This window comes from Pleurodeles waltl, chromosome 8 (genome assembly GCF_031143425.1).
Source record: "Pleurodeles waltl isolate 20211129_DDA chromosome 8, aPleWal1.hap1.20221129, whole genome shotgun sequence".
Taxonomy (NCBI): domain Eukaryota; kingdom Metazoa; phylum Chordata; class Amphibia; order Caudata; family Salamandridae; genus Pleurodeles; species Pleurodeles waltl.
In genome coordinates, this window is record NC_090447.1 from 314,539,450 (window position 1) to 314,557,176 (window position 17,727).

The following is a 17,727-nucleotide window of genomic DNA, read 5'->3' on the forward strand; positions in this document are numbered from 1 at the left end:
CTCCACCTTGACTAAGGACAGGAATGTTATACTGAGGTCGTGATCTTTGCACCGAAGGAATATAGAGCATGACCTCCCGATGGTGAAGGCCGGCCTCAGTAGCAATCCTAGAACCCCCATGGGCATAGGTGGAAGCTAGCCGATCGGTGAATTTGTAAGGAGGAGATTGGCACAGCAGGGAGCCCCAGGAGTCACTGGAACATCTGGTTCGGAGGCCTGATGTGAGAATCAGTGGTACGGACAAGATGGCGGCCGCCGCTGGATCGGATTATTGGCTGCTGGAGTGAGCTCTCCCCCACAACAACAGAACTCTCCAGCACCACGTCCGTCCCACGAGCATACTGGGATGAGGCACACCAGGACCTGATGGCATGGCGCGGAGACGCAGCACTCTGAGTGAGCGAGCAGCAGTGTTGGCAAGATAGAGGCCGTCTTAAGATCAAACATTCCCCCCAGGCGCCATGTACTAGTCAATTCTATGCCCACTCGCTTGAGCGTACTGGGGAAAAGCCGCTTTGGGAACTAGTGCCATAGGACTACACACAGGCACAACACCCTGGGAGACCCCTGAAGATCATAGTGACTTGAGGCGGACCCTTTGCAGGGCCTGAGGAGTGCACAGGGGCCACAATACCAGCTCAGACGCCCTGTGTGGCTGGGGACATCCTCCTCCTGGACGGGCAGGCTTTAGCAGGCAAAAGGAAGAGGTTAAAGGCCTCCAGTCTCTGAGGTAAATTCTAGCACACTTCACATGGGTCCCCCATCTTCCTCTGAGTGCCCCCTGCGAAGAGGTGGTCCCACCTGCGGATACACTGACTCAAGAAGGCCCTGGGGTAATACTGGTTGAACGGAGAATATTAGATGTCACCACGGTGCGGGATAAAAGCCACAAGATGATCGTGCCCAACCAGCTAGAGAAATATGCCTTCAGAATGACAGGGGAGGCCAGCAGCAGAGACCTGGCACCGGGAGGGGCCGGTTCCGAGACAAGAGAACGCTGAATCCTTAAAGAACTCCTCCAGGCCACTGTGGAACCCTGAATTGTGTTGCAAACTAAAACTGGCAGGGTGGCAGTCAATGTCATCTTAATTCGCATGAGATAGGGAAAGGAGGAGGTGACTCAACAGGATCACAAGATCTCCATCAAAACCCTTTCGGATGACGTGCGTCAACTTAGGAATACCACACAGTTGCTACAGGACAGAAGACAGTTCCCACCTCAATAATGTGCACTTCCTGGGGGGCCCCGAAAAAGCTTAGGGATCCAAGATGAAACAATTAATCGAGGACCTTGTGAAGCCCTAACTACCCACTGGCGAGTTGTCCCCACACTTCTCAGTGGAGAGTGCTTGCAGGGTGCCGGGGGTGGAGCCCAAAATGGCTGTAAAGCCCACAGCAATCATAACCCAAACCCTAAACTTCAGAGGCCGCAATGCTGTTCTTAGACAGGCATATCAACATGGACCTCTGCATTTTGAAAACCACTTCATAATGGTATTCTTGGACTTCAAGCTGGAGGTGAAGTCGAGATGACAATCATTTAACAGGGTCAAACAGAAACTTTATAAACATATCCTTCAGTACTCAATGAAATTCCCATCTAAATTGCACATTCTGGAGGTGGAGGGGGAATCGTAGTTCTGCTCTTCCTCGAAAGAGGCATGGAACTTGCTAGAAGGATGGCGTCCGCCATCGGTCCCCCATTAGAGCGGACGAATAGCAGGCAGCAGAGAGACCCAAGGGACAGAAGGGGCAACTTGAGTCAGACATGAGGAACAATAGCCAGGGAGACAGGAGGCAAGCAACATGAGGAGACTGGATTGGGTACAGAAAACATTAGACTACTGAACTCCCTTCTGAGGACATAAAGTAACCAAAGCAGGGTGATGTTGGCTATGTGAGGCATTGAGGAGGCAGGTCATTCTATACTTGCAGCCTTGGGAGTTAGGGAGGGGAGTTCAAACACTTCAACTGACATAAGGAGGGGTGACAGAGTAGCACACAGACCAGATGACTACAGGGCCATAATGACTCACAAAGGCATAGACCCTAATATGCCTCGCTAGCAGCTCACAGTCCCCCCTTGAAAAGTGAACATACTGGTGAGCAATTTGGAGAGAGGGGTGGTATCTAGGTTACTCAACTTGACATAACCCAGGCATCATCCTGCTCCATGAGACTCTTTTAGTGGGCAATAACTACACCTTTCGAGGAAGAGGCAGCTACACAGTCCCTGTTCACTCGGGATTCACGTCTGGTTCCAAGGGACTGGAGTTTCTAGTTAAAATATATCTCCCCCCTTACAGTGCTTCAGCCGTGGACGTACCCAGAGGATGCTGCGCAACACTGTCGGGAGAGTGGAATGGAGATTTCATAATTATTTCCTCCTGGTATATACCTCCGGCTCTGCAGACCCAGTAGCTTTAAAAAAAATGGTACTGGTTGGTGTGGGTTCAGCCAGCCATTACTATGGTGGAGAGACTTCAACTTCACCATGGAGGTAACACTAAACAGGCTCACTCGCAGCAGGTGCCCCAAAGGGGGAGACACATTTACACGCTTTCTTGGCGGCTATGGGACTGCTTGACTTATGGAGAAACTCACACCCAGGGGAGCAACAGTATTCATATGCAGCAGGATCAGGGGATCTGTGTCAAGACTGGACTGCATTCTGGTCCCCAGGACGCAGGGAAGTTGGTAGAGTCACACAAGATATCTAGCTAGGGGAATATCAGACCATTCACTGACCTGTACCCAGCTTGGACGGCAGCAGTCTGGGGTTGGCGGGGGAGATTTTGGATGGAGGCCAGACCCCTGGGAATTGAGAGATTTTACCACAAGACAGATGTTAACAGCTGCCACAGAACACTACTTTGAGGAAAATACTGGTTTGGTATCCTTGGACTTGGTGACCTGGGAGGCCTACAAAACAGTCGTAAGAGGAATCGTGATCTTCCACACCGCAGGAAAAATTAAAGAAAAGCTAAAAAAAAAAAAAAATTCAAAAAAGACTCTGGTTTTGTAGTCCAAACTAGTAGATATGAAGGGAGAGTATGCACAGCGGCAACAACCGGAGCTGCTACATTACATAACCCTCATGAGGAATGAATACAAGAGTCTAGTAGATGAAGAGGTGAAGGCCCTCTTTCGGGCTAAACATCACAAGCTCTATGAAGTTGACAATAAAGCAAAAACACTGCTTGCATGGTTAGCGAGATGAGAGGAATGGAGAATCTCGATCAGTCAGATAATGGATGAAGGAAGGGCAATGGCATAGAAGACATCGTTGGGGCCTTTCCCACTGACTTGGCAAAAGTGTATAGCCCTGAACCTTGGGAGGCATGGGAATTCAACCTCTAGGACACTGTACAGGACTTACTTGTTCTGGCGCTCAAACCGGGATGATGCAAGGGCACTCAAATGGGGAATTGGCATTGAACAGATTACTGAGGCAATACATCAGCTTAAGAAAGGGAGGGTGCCTGGGCCCAATAGCTCCCCACCACTCGAATTCTACAGGTGCACCGGGATCCTGGTGTGCACACTGATCCATAAAATATTATATGAAGCTAAAGGGAAGGGATGTTTACCCTATGAGCTTAGACTTGAGACTACAGTTCTTATCTATGAAGAGGGCAAACCACCATATCAGTGTGCCTCTTAAAGGCCAATTACACTCCTAGATGGGCAAGACAAATACTGGTTACAATATTGGGCAATTGTCTTCCGCAAGTAATTGATCACCTGACCATTCATAATTTATGCCCATGCACTTTACCCACCACAAATTGTAACACTTTTCAAGTGCCAGGCTAGGTGACGGGCACTGGGGGAAACCATAGGCCTGTTCAAATTGAATGCCAAAAAGGCCTTCAACTCAGCCAAATGTCAATTCTTCTTCGCAGTATTAGCCAAGATGGAGTTTGGTAAGGAGCTTATATCCTGGGTCTATCTCCTACACATGAAGCTGCTCGTACGGGTGCGGGTCAGAGGTTGTCTCCTAAAAAAAAATCTGGGATGGGGGACAAGAAAGGGGTTCCCGCTTTTCCCCCTTTTGTTTGCCCTGACCCTGGAACCCATATTGTGCTGGATGCAGTTTGATGCCCAGCTGAGGGGACTATGGTGAAGCCCAGATTGGCAGGATTTTATCTCACTGTACGCATAGACATACTGCTTCTTTTGGCTGACCCCTGTGTACTACCCATAGGGCCCTGGAAATCCTGGGCATATCTGGTGGATACCCTGGGATCACTATTAATTAACACAAGTCTGTTGCCTTCCCCTTGGTGGGGTGGACCCAATTCACAGTTTGGATATGCCAGTTGCGTTGGTCTGACTGTGGACCCCATTGATTTCTAGAGAGCCAATTTGGGTCAAATTCTGGATGGATACAGGGAAGATGTGAGCCACTGGAGCTCCCGCTCTCAATTGCTGGTGGCCACAGCAGTGTGTTAAAAAAAGGATAATGCTCACCAAATTCTTATACAAACTGCAGAATACACTTTATGAGGTGCTTTCTTACAGGCAGTGGATAGAGTTAACTTGCTCACTTCTGCAAGCCCGTGGAACACCACAAATAGCACTGCAAAAGCTGACTCATAGCCCCCATGATGGAGGCTAGCACTCCAGAGCCTGCATCTCTGTTATCAGACCGCTCATCTCTTAGTGATAAATGACTGGGCATTCGCCCCTCAACAATAATCCTCAATACAGATATGGCCTGCATGGATACTTCTGCTAGCTCTACGATAGGGCCCATCTGACCCATCCTCGATGGACCTGGTGGTCAAAACATGGAAAGTATCCATTGCTAAAATGGGCTGGAAGGGGAGGCTGACACTGGAATTCCTGGCATGGGATTCAGCAGCCCTGACCGACCTCCGCAGTCTGGAATGCAAAAAACAGTGGGACATGATCTGCATTTTTCAACTAGGGGATGCTTGGGCACCACAGTGTCCCTCGTTCTTCAAGGAACTAGATGGTCAATTTAACCTAGCAAATCTATTGATACAGGCAGGTTCAAAATGCTCTCCTGGGGTATAGAGAGGCGCTACAGGAGGTTGTGGGAGAAACTCCCTTAGAGTTCAAAATCCTTGGGGCCTTCCAGCCAGACAAGTGGGGCCTTCCAGCACAGACAAGTGGGGCCTTCCAGCACAGACAAGTGGGGCCAGATGTATCATTTATCTGGAAAGCGATTACCTAATTGCAATTTTCTGAGAATCGCAATTAGGTAATCAATATTGAATGTATGAAACACCAGGAGTTTCATTTAGCGATTCAAAATGGCTCGCAAATCGACCTACCTCATTAATATTTATGAGGTAGGAAGCAATTTGGGACCCATTGTGAATGGCTACAATCACAGGGATGATGGCCTCCTGGGCTCAGCAGACCACCATGTCTGTGACTGCTTTAAAATAAAGCAATCTTTTTTTTCCAAATGCAGTCCATTTTCCTTGAAGAAAAATGGGATGCATTCAAAAAAGGAAAATTAAAAGTTTTCTTTTCCTTTTTTTTTTTTTTTTTTTTTTTTTTTTTTTTAAGAGTAGCCAGTGGTACATGCGACCACTGCCGGCTCTTAATAAATGTTTTCGCATGCATTCACAAAGGAGAAGGGGTCCCCTTTTTGAGACCCTTTCCCATTTGCAAATGGGTTACCACCTACTTGCAGCAGGTGGTAAAATGCAAATATTTTGTGACTGCATTTCGGTCACGAGACACTCCTACATACCGCTGTGATTCGGTATTAGGAAGGGACGCCCTTGACATGCCCCTTCCTAATAGCAAATCGGTATGTAGTCCCAATACCAAATTGTGATTCATACATGCCAAAATGCATTTTTGCGGCCGTGAAAACGGCCATATTGGGCCGTTTGTGGCTGCAGAAATGCATGAGACATCTGGCTCAGAGTTTCCTTCGATTTTAGCAAACGCTGGTCAATTACAGTCACCCCTTACAGATCTATGGGACGAGGGAGGTAGACCTGGGAAAGATGTCAGACGAGAATTGGGGAGAGGCGATGCTCTGCCCATGGGAGGTGAGAATAAGTTCAGTTTCCCGACTCTTGCACCTAAAAATATGACTTCAGGCATATTTCACACAACACCGACTCCTCTGCAGGGGAAAGTGCAAGATGGCACATGCTTAAGAAACTGTGGACAGAGCTTCACGTTTGTGCATACAATCTGAGAATGTACTAAAATACATGTTTTCTAGTCTCAGATAGGTGAATGTCTGTCAAGGGAAGTGGAGGACAAGGTTACACTTAAAAGGCCGCTGGCTACAGTGGTATGGGGAGATCAGACTTTGCCCAAATACACTACTCTCTTCTATAACGTGGCTCCAGCCATGGCAAGGTAGGACACTAAAAATAAAAGTGGGGCAGTAGAAAGACATCATTGATGACACAATGGATAATGGGACTAGACTGGTGTATGAATGCAGTATGTACAGACTACAAGGCCAGGAGTTGCCCCAGAAATTTTGAAAAGTTCTGGTGTCAATGGCAGGAATACAGAGAATTTGACTAATGGGGGACTGTCGCTTTGTCTGTAAAGACTCCATATGTTAATCCGTAAAAGACAACCCAAGGTTGATTTACTTGTGAGTGTTCAACCATTAAAATCTAATAATAAGATTTTTTTTTTAAAGAATGTTGTACTGACAGCAAAGCATATAGAAGACGAGCAGCCCTATCAAAAAAGAGGACCCCACTTTGTCTGCTGAATATCAGACTGGATGTATTCAACATGACCTCAACCTCACATCCTCATCCTTTACACTGAACACACTAATGTATTCCTCAGGAGAGGACTGCCTTCCTGAGTGACCTAATTTTTTGGCACTAAAGTAATAGATGTGTATATCTATATCTAAATAAATAGGATTTGTGGACATGGTCTCTAACTTGATCATTTTCAAAGAGGCTTGCCAGTTAACCTGACCTGTTTTTTCAATGATATCGCCATCTTCGTAAATGTATTTTAGGAGAAAAATCTTAATAGCCAAGCTCACCACATTTTACGTTTCAAGACGTAAAAAAGAACAAAAATGTACAAATAAATTTCCTCAAAGCAGCTTAACAGCTCCTCTCAGCTTTCCTGCTAGTAGCTTCTGTCTGCTGAACTTACACATAGAAAAGCCTAATTAAATGGAATGCATTACATTTCATGTGACAATCACCATACACCAGCAAGGCTGACATTCTGATAAGTTCCCCTGTTAATATCAATTTGCTGCCTAGAGGTGGGGCGTCGAACACAGCAGTAAAGATGTAAGGGCTTAAAGATCTATCATACTCATAATCCTGCATTACAATAGCACCAATCTGCACTGAATCAAATATTAAATACTGCTTTGGAAGTCAAAAACAAATCCTCAGCAAAATGTTGTGGAAAAAGGTGGAACGATCTCCCAAAACACCTGAAGAAAATGAAAGGGGATGGTGCACAAGCGGATGAATCAATGACCAGATATGGGGCACAGAGCTGCAGGTGTGTGAGATTTTCTTTAGGTGTTAAAATAGGATCATCCCCGCACTGCAGAGTAGTGTTCTCCCTAAGTAACGCAGAGCTGTAACACTGGACAAAGCCAACGAGCTATATTACATGCTTCTTCCAAGAATGGAAGCGCTTTGAGCAGAGAAAGATGAACTCTGGTGAAAGTGCACATCCAGGGAGAGAGAAATGGAAGTGTATCTGGAAGTTGATGCAATTGAATACAGATCACCAGATGCAGTGAAGGCAGATTAACATTATCCTTGAGTACTCTGGAGACAAAGTAGAGGGGTAGCTAGTGCCTGCCCTTGTACAACACATTAAGGCTCTCATTACAACCCTGGCGGTCAGTAATACTGTCAACAGGACGGCAGTAATAAATATGAAATAATGACCACGGCGGAAACCGCTCAGACAGAAAGCCACTTTAACACACAGACCGCTAGGGCGAAATCAACAGGCACCACGGCGGTAACCATTAGCAAAACAAAAGGATGATGGACGGAGTGCTGACAATGCAAACACTCAAACCCAGTCACAGATCTGGGTTTAATCCATCGTTTTTTTGCTGCCCATGCCATTCCAGTTTGGACCCAGCCATATGCAAATCAGTCTTGACCCTGTTCCCTATGGGAACAGTCCAGCCCGAACTGCCAGGCCAGGTCTTCCCTGGACTGGAAACAAGCATCCTGGGACCGGTTTCGGGGTTTCACCCCTCATCAGCCAGGCTAGCTTAAATCCAGTGGCATGGGAAGCACGGGACCCACGTCTGGGCATACCCTTCCCACTTAGGGCGGCATTAGCAAAACAAAAGGATGATGGACGGAGTGCTGACAATGCAAACACTCACCCCCAGTCACAGATCTGGGTTTAATCCATCGTTTTTTTGCCGCCCATGCCATTCCAGTTTGGACCCAGCCATATGCAAATCAGTCTTGACCCTGTTCCCTATGGGAACAGTCCAGCCCGAACTGCCAGGCCAGGTCTTCCCTGGACTGGAAACAAGCATCCTGGGACCGGTTTCGGGGTTTCACCCCTCATCAGCCAGGCTAGCTTAAATCCAGTGGCATGGGAAGCACGGGACCCACGTCTGGGCATACCCTTCCCACTTAGGGCGGCATTAGCAAAACAAAAGGATGATGGACGGAGTGCTGACAATGCAAACACTCACCCCCAGTCACAGATCTGGAAACCGCCAACAGCCAGGTGGAAGACAATGTACCACCCTCAGTAATATGACACACCTATCTGCCACCTCGACACCAACGACATCAAAAGCCTGGCGGAAACACTGCACAGAAGGGAAACAACTCACCTCTGGACACTCATGGAAGAACCACGCTGCCATGGAGCCAGAGTTGCATGTCTTTCCCATGCTCTTCTACCTTCTGCTCCATTACGAACACCAACGCTGGCAAAAAGGACCACGGTGAGTACAGCCGCCTAGCGCACAGTGGAGGGGGGGAGGAAAAAGAGAGTGACACACACACCCGCAACACCCCCACCCCCAACACCATACGCAGATGCAGTAACATAACAAATTGACCCCGTACCTCTCAGGAATAATGCAAGGACAACTACTACAGTGTAAAAAGACTGTAATAAGATAAACATAGATGAAATTCGTACATCCAAATCAAAAAGTATATACATAGTCACAATGCAAGAAACACTGCCCAGTCCTCAATGTCCGTGGGCCACAGGGCTGCATCACAAAGTCCAAGGCCCAACCTCACTCCTTTAACAACATGGAGAGAACACTGCAGGGGCATCCGGTTGAAAACAGACATCCAACTCAGGGGGTCAGGGAATGTGGGGGGGCACCTCAGCCGGAAGATGGTACAAAGCCACAGGACCTGAACAGTGCAACATGCCCATAATCTGTCCTGGGGAGTGCAAGGCCACAGTCTCTCATATGGGTGACTTGCCCACATGCTCTGGAGGGGGCAACATGCCCTGTGCTTGGTCCTGGGGAGTGCAAGGCCATAGTCTCTCAAGTGGGTGATTTGCCCACTGACTTGACTGGGGCGTGCAAGGCCACAGTCTCTCTAGTGGGTGACTACTTTCACTGGTTCTGGAGGGGGCATTGCGCCCAGTGTGCTTCTTCCTGGGAAGGATGAGGTGAGTGGGTGGCTTCTCCACTGGTTCGGGAGGGGGCATTGTGCCCACTGTGCTGCTCCCTGGGAAGGATGAGCAGAGTGGATGACTTCTTCCACTGGTTCTGGAGGGGTTGAGTGGATGCCTTCTTCCACTGGTTCTGGAGGGGGCCTTGTGCCCTGTGTGCTTCATCCTGGCAAGGATGGGGTGAGTGGATGCCTTCTTCTACTGGTTATGGTGGGGGGGGGGGGGCTTGTGCCCAGTGGGTTTCATCCTGGGAAGGATGGGGTGATTGGATGGCTTCTCCATTGGTTCTGGAGGGGGCTTTGTGCCCAATGTGCTTCATCCTGGGAAGGATGGGGTGAGTGGATGGCTTCTCCACTGGTTCTGGAGGGGGATCAAGCCCTGCGATGCAGGTCTTGGGTAGTGCAAGGTCACAGTCTCTCAGCTGGGTGTCATACCCACAGGATTTGCAGGGGCCAGGCTGCACAACAGCCCATAAACGCAGGGCTACACAGTCAGCTGGTGGTGACGGCTGCTCAGTGGTGGCAGTGGTGGTGTAGGTGTCAGTGCTGGCAGTGGTGGGGGAGGCTCAAGCCCTTCCCCCGCAGCCTCAGATGGCTGCCCACTGGGGCTGCTGCTGGCAGTGGTGCTGGTGGCGGTGCTGGCAGTGGTGGGGGGAGGCTCCAGCCCTTCCCCTGCAGCCTCGGACGGCTGCCCACTGGGGCTGCTGCTGCTGGCAGTGGTACTGGTGGCGGTGCTGGCAGTGGTGGGGGGAGGCTCCAGCCTATCCCCTGCAGCCTCAGACGGCTGCCCACTGGGGCTGCTGCTGGCAGTGGTGCTGGAGGCAGTGCTGGCAGTGCTAGCAGTGGTGGGGGGGAGGCTCCAGCCCATCCTCTGTAGCCTCGGAACCGCTGCGTACTGGGGCTGCTGCTGCTGGCAGTGGTGCTGGTGGAGGTGCTAGCAGTGGTGGGGGGAGGCTAAAGCCCATCCCCTCAGCCTAGGACAGCTGAACCACCATGGTTGGTGGTGGGGGCTCCGACTGTGTCCCAGCACCAGGCCTCTTGTCCTTTTTGCCTGCTGGTGCAGGCCCCTTGCACCTCCTGCCAGCAGCTGGGGAAGGCTCCTTGCTCCTTTTGGCAGCAGCTGGGGGCTGCTCCTTGCCCTTCCTTTTACCAGCTGGGGGTGCCTCATTGCCTCATTGCCCTTCTGTGCAGCAGCTGGGGGTGCCTCCTTGCCCTTCCTTGCTGCACTTGATGCAAGCACCCTATCCGTGTGGCTGCCTGGTGCCCCGGATCCTTTCCCACCTGGTGTAGCTGTGGACACTACTGTGCCCCTGGACTGGGTGGCTGAGGTGCTGGGCTGGGTTCTGACCACCCTGGCCTGACGTGAGGACCGGTTGGGGAGCGCTAGGGAAGAGGTCAAAGGTGGAGAGGAAAAGCTTCTTAGGGACATTGGGGTGGGAAGAGGGAGATGGTTTGGGAGTGGAGGTAGGCGGAGTGGTTGCAGGAGGTGTCTGTCAGCTGTGTTTGGGTGCAGGTGCATGGGCTGGATGCTGTTGTGAGGTGGATGGCTGTAGGGAGTCTGACTGCTTGCGTTTGTGTACTTTGGGAGAAGGGGGGACAGACACAGTGGGAGAGGACACAGGGGACGTGTGCATGAAAGTGGGGGTGGTGACTGCCAGTGAGGGGTGTGTGCAGATAGGTGTGCTGGTGATGGGTGTACTGGATGAGGATGTAGTGCGTGCAGGTGTGAGTGTAGACGCCACTGGGAGGGAGGTGGACGACGAGGAGGAGGGGGCCACAGTGGAGGAGGTGGATGTTGGTGTGTCTGCCTCTGGATGGTGTTTGTGTGAGTGCCTGTGGGATGAAGTGTGGTGCTTGTGTTTGCCATGTCCACTCTTGTGTGTTGTCCTGGGTGCCTGCTCTTCTGACTGTGTGCTTGGGATAGGTTGGGGTTGAGGGGAATGGGATTGGGTAGAGGAAGTTGGAGGGGGGAAGGCTAGAAACAGGGACAATGGGTGCCATCAGAGAGGAGGCCAGAGCCTGGATTGATCTCTGTTGGGCCGCCATGCCAGTGTGAATGCCCTCCAGGAATGCATTTGTCTGTTGCATTTGGGCTGCCAGCCCCTGGATGGCATTCACAATGGTTGACTGCCCAACAGACATGGATCACAGGAGGTCAATAGCCCCAGGGCAGCAGGGCTCACTGGGGCGGGGGCTGAGGTGCCTGGGACGAAGGAGATGCCCACCCTCCTGGGTGAGCGGGCACGGGAAACACGCTGAGTGGCTCCTTGGAGGGCGGTGCTGGTATGGGGTGGTGGATGTACCTGTAGCTGGGATGGGCACAGAGGTGTCCGCCACCACCAGGGAGCTTCCATCGGAAGATGAATCAGTGTCCGAACTGTCCCCTCCTGTCTCTGCCGTGGTGCTCCCCTCGCCCTCCGTCCCACTGGTGCCCTCACTGTCAGTGGATTCGGCCTCCTGGGCCCGGTGGGATGCAGCTCCCTCCGCCAGATCATGGTAATGCACATAAGGACAGTGTGACAACACAAAAAGGGAGGAAGAGACAAAGGATACACTTCATGGTCAATGGCGGCAACAATACCATGGTTGGCGTGCACACACACACACACACACACACACACACACACACACACACACACACACACACACACACACACACACACACACACACACACCCCCCCCCCCCCCCCCCCACCAGGCGCAAGTTGAAACCTGGGGCACTGTACTCACTCCCTTGTGGCTGCTGTGATGCACCCATCCAGCTCTGGATAGGCTACCGCCAGTATGCAGGCCATCGGGGGGGGGGGGGTCAGAGGCCATCCCCAGGTGGGCCTCCACCGTCTTCCATGCCCAGCGTATCAGGTCCTCCCACCGTTTGCGGCAATGGGTGCTATGCCTGCCGTAGATCCCAAGGGTCCACACGTCCTTGGAGATGGCACGCCATATACCCTTTTTCTGATGGGCACTGACCTACAGGGAAAGATATTAGTCCTACCATCCTGCCTGTTAAACTCATGGCCCACCATGCCCCTTCCCATCCTCATTAGCACAGACATGGCCCACCATACATGCAGCACCCTGCCCAGGGCCCATCCACCAACCCCGCCTCACATGAGGCCTTCCCACACAGCACTCCATGTATTCACGCCCATGCATCGTACTCACAGTGTACTCACCATTGGCCACTGTACCCCATAAGGTCCAATGTTGACCAATGAGGAGTTGCACTGCGGTTTTTGACCGCCTCCCACAACGGCGCACAACGTCAGCGGAATTACCTCATTTCCACCTGTCCGTCCAAACAGGAGAGCCGGACGCCATTTCAGGGGAGGGGGGGGGCGCTTGGCAGGCCATGGCTCCTAACTGCGTCACAGTACACATATGCACCATTTGGACCTCTCCAACAAAATACTGTTACAATAACGACATGCATTTAAGTGTAGTGGCTGGAAATAAGAGATACTGACCAGTTGCTTACCATTTTGCCTCAAAGATTGCAACCGCTGCGGATGAATAGGAAATGGAGACATACCCCCGTGTACAGACCCCTAGTGGACTTTGCCACAGTGGAGGACAGGCACATTATCCTCACCTATAGACTGGACAGGGCCACAATCACAGAGCTGTGTGCCCAATTGGAGCCTGGCCGAATATTACCTATCCGTCACCCCACTGGGATCCCCCTCTTGTGCAAGTGCTATCCGTGCTCCATTTCCTGGCAACTGTCTCCTTCCAAGTGACAGTGGGCTTGGCAGCAGGAATGTCTCAGCCAATGTTCTCAATAGTGCTAACCTGAGTGTTGTCTGCCCTGATTAAACACATGAGCAGCTACATCGTTTTCCCCAGGTGGAGGATTTGGCCACAGTGAAAGCTGATTTCTATGCAATGGGACATATCCCCAACATTATTGGGGCAAGTGATGGTACACATATAGCATTTGTCCCCCCCACCCCCTGGCAAAATGAACAGGTGTTCAGAAATCAAAAGAGCTTTCACTCGATGAATGTGCAGATGGTGTGCCTGGCGGACCAGTACATCTCCCACGTCAATGCAAAATATCCTGGGTCTGTGCATCATGCCTTTATCCTGAGGAATAACGGCATCCCATATGTGATGGCTCAACTCCAGAGGCACAGGGTGTGGCTTAGAGGTGAGCCCTGGTTCCCACCCAGTGGATGTTGGTGTATGGTGTGGGACCTAAGGGTTGGTGTGTGGCTAACAGTTGTCCCTCGATATTTGCAGGCGACTCTGGTTACCCCAACCTCTTATGGCTACTGACCCCTGTGAGGAACCCCAGGACAAGGGCAGAGTAACGTTACAATGAGGCACATTGGCAAACAAGAAGAATTATAGAGAGGACTTTGGCCTCCTGAAGGCCAGGTTTCGTTGCCTCCATCGAACAGGTGGATCCGTGTATTACTCACCCAAGGTCTGCCATATCATCAAAATTAGAATTTTCAGACTAAAAAACAAATATGCACTTGTGCTCTAATGAATTTCATTATTTGTTATGTGCTTATTTATTGAGGATATTTGACTATTCAATGGACGGACAAGCTCAACCCTATCACAGAGGTGCTGCACAGATTGTACGAGGTGCACACCTCTCCACACAGTGTGGCAGAGGGCAATGAGTACTGATATTTGCAGTAGGCAGTGGTCGGGAGCCCAACCACAGCTTTCTTTTGTTTTTTTTTTGCTTTCCTGAAGCACAATCAGATTAGAATAGGGCCTGCAGCGGTTTGCGACCCATCATGAAATTGTTTCAATTGCCCAAGCAAAAATTAGCACCCATGCAATGTCCAATGGGTGTTCCCTTATTTCATGTGGATCAGGCCATGTGCAGCTATGGAAGCATGCATGGGAGCAAAAAGACAAAATATGCTAAATTGTGCAACATGTATGGTGCTATACATTCACCGTGCCCCATCGGGTGCACCTTTGGAGGAGCAAAAAGGACCTCAAGCCTCTTTTCATAAGGAGGCCAGGGGGCTCCTGTACAGATCACAACATGCGACCAAGGCTGATGGATAGATTTATGAAATTCTAAGGTATCTGGTATAATCAGGGACTCATCCAGTAAGTGGGGGGGATTCATTTTGCTTAGAGACCACCTGCTTGCATGATCAGGCACCAAAGTAATCAAAGAAGGATCCAGATTTATGGATTTGAATCTGATGCGAATACTTACCATTGCTTTGGCTCACCTTATCAGTGAAAAGTCCCATAGTCTACATTATATATGGCTGGCACGTGCAAAATAATCACACTTGTGAGATTACAGTAGGTGTTCAAAAATTACCCCAGTAAGATCACACAAACTGCTACTCAACAGGATGGAAATTGACGTCCAGAGACTGCTGTGGCAGGACAGAACTCCAAGAATCACAAACACAACCCTATACTGTTCTGTCTAGGAAGAAGTTTAGAACTTGCAGCATTGCTGGGCCTTCAAGCTCATAGAGATTACTGACTGCAATGACTTGATGAGAGCAGGACTACATTGGTGTTATACTACAGACCCATGTGATCTATGATGGAACAACCAGAGAACACACCAAAAACAGCTGAGTGATATGTGTGATTAAAGTCTTTGAAAGAGTTACTACAGTATTGTGATGGAATTCTAAAACCACACTACAAACCCTTGAGATGAAGACCAGCGATTGGTGGAAATGAAGGAAATAAATCCTGAAATAAAGTTGATTATTAAAGTGCCAAATTTGATAAAGGGAGCAAATCTTAAAATTTTTGATTCCCTGACCAAAAAATATGGGTAAACGGTAAAGCCAGTTGCCGTACATGCTGGTAATGTACGCAGAGCACTGATAGCAGCATTGAGAAACTCCACTTCCAAAATCATAAACCCTGCGGGCCAACATAATCAAGGCCTCAAGACCGGCGCAAACTAATGACTCTCCCTCACCTGCATACTCCAAATGTAGTTGTTTCATCAACTGGACCATTATTATGAAAACCCAGTTCTCCTCTTGGAGAATTCAAGGCTAGTCTATCAAGAGGTCCGGAGAGCACCTTCCACAGTGCTTCTGCTCAACATAGCTCTATGGAGCCATGCAGGGGGCTCCAAGGAACACTAAAATCTATACACCAAGTACTGTGCCAAAAAAGGAACAAACATAAAAGTTAAACATAACCTATGCCAAGAACAGCAACTTTGAACAGCTAGCAGCTAGATCCAAATCAAAAAGAAATCTACAACTAATAACTGTACATCACAAGTCACTTCTGTATTCAACAGTAAAGATAGACATTTCAGTTTAGTAAAACTTAACATTAATCAGGGGTATATCTTTTTCAATTAACTTTGAATCTTACATCTTTGCAGTCTTCTTTGGTGCAACTAGACTTCATTCGAGTATCAAACCATCTAACAGTGCCATCTTCTCCACATGAAAGAAAGGTATTGGGGTCATTTGGAACCGTCATAATCTGAGGACAGAGCAATGTTTCTTTAATTTATTATTTGGAAAAAATTATAAAAGGAAAATTTAGTTAACATATATGTGTCATTGAGCTTGAGCGCAAGCTTGTGAGGCTTTTATGTAACTTGCTGACATTCAGATGCCACATTTATTAGACTGAATATAACTATCAACATTTTTTGATGGTGCTAACAGAAAATACTACTCATTAATGCCACCAAATAATAGCAAGAAGGTCAATGTTCTTTATTCTTGATATATTACGCAGGGGATGCACAATTCGCCCGAATGTTCTTTTCAATCAAAGGTTGTGCAAACCAATTCTTTTCTACTTTTTATTTAAACACTGAGCTTATATTTAAATATACTTTCATTTACAATACAAATCTTTAAAGAAACATAAATAAGCATATCAATAATAATACAACGAAATATTAATCACATTTAAGCTCTAATACTTACACCAGTCCCTCATAAAAACAACTCGGTCACATTAATATAATTACTTAAACCTAACCAACATATTTAAAGAAATGCAGCATAATATACAGGAATGGTGTACAAATCCACTAGCATGCCACCTAGTCCTATATGGCCTATATCAGTTCAATCCCAAGTACTGGTGATAAAAACAAGTTTTATGCCATTTTCAGAAATGGACAATGACACACGATGTGAATAATGGTTTTGGATGTTGTGGTTACATCCCTCCATGATTTGGAATGCCAGACCATGGGACAATTACATGCTACACGGATATCTATCAGAGCATATATATGTCTTTTTGTCTAACAGTATTTTCAAACTTGAAGAGACATCCCTGTGTGCTCATAAACATGTGTATAACCTAGAACTATTCTTATCATGTATAACCATCACGCTGCCATGCATTCTGCAATTCTTGCTGATATTAACTTATTAAATTCCAATTTGGAATTCATGGTTCAGTAAATGCACCTTGGACTCAGAGCTTCTCCACCTACCTCAAGTGCCAACAAAATGACCCACCTGAAATCTAACTTTCTAGTTCCAGTTGCTCCTTCAAAAAAGTCAGTAAAGTAGATGGCTATGTGTGTATCTGAAATTGCCATGTAATATACAATCCAAGGGGATAAGCCTTGTAAGACGTCAGGGTCATCTTCGTTTGAACAATCTCAAATGAGAAATCATTTCATAGCATCAAGCAGCCTCCACAAATGCTGTGGAGAAGTCAATCCACTCACAATACAGTGGCTCAGCACTATCACAATTCGACAGGGTGACCACTAGTGCCAGTGCATTGCGCCTAATTCACGTTTTTGTACAAGATTGGCACAATATTATAAGAATTCCTTCCCAATTTGTGGAAATGAGGAAAAACTATTCTTGTAAACAACGCTGCACAATGAGCAAGAACAGACAGAAGGCTGTAATTCACTGGGTTACTGCTTTGTACTTTTGTGTGCACATGGCGGAATCTTCTTTGAAGAGTCTTGCCATTTTAGGACATATTCATTAAGACAGGCTGGACATTCCAGTGAGTCCAGTGCAGCGCACCTAATCATTCCTGTATAAAGTAACAGTAGTAGCCACTGATTATGCCATAGCGTCAGCCGAGTCTAGTCACCACTCAGAATCTGCTTTGAAGCATCAACAATGTCTTAAATAAACTCTGAAAACAAACC

At 48.4% G+C, this 17,727-nt stretch overlaps 1 protein-coding gene across 6 annotated transcripts in view; it reads right to left on the reverse strand.

Annotated features, from left to right (window-relative positions):
- DCAF6 (DDB1 and CUL4 associated factor 6) overlaps window positions 1-17,727 on the reverse strand; it is a 622,202-nt gene that overhangs the window by 469,997 nt on the left and 134,478 nt on the right. For all 6 annotated transcript variants that reach the window (XM_069204156.1, XM_069204153.1, XM_069204157.1 and 3 more), the window contains one exon: window positions 15,957-16,070. In XM_069204156.1, coding sequence (XP_069060257.1) covers window positions 15,957-16,070 — 114 coding nt within the window. The remainder of the gene's footprint in view (window positions 1-15,956; window positions 16,071-17,727) is intronic.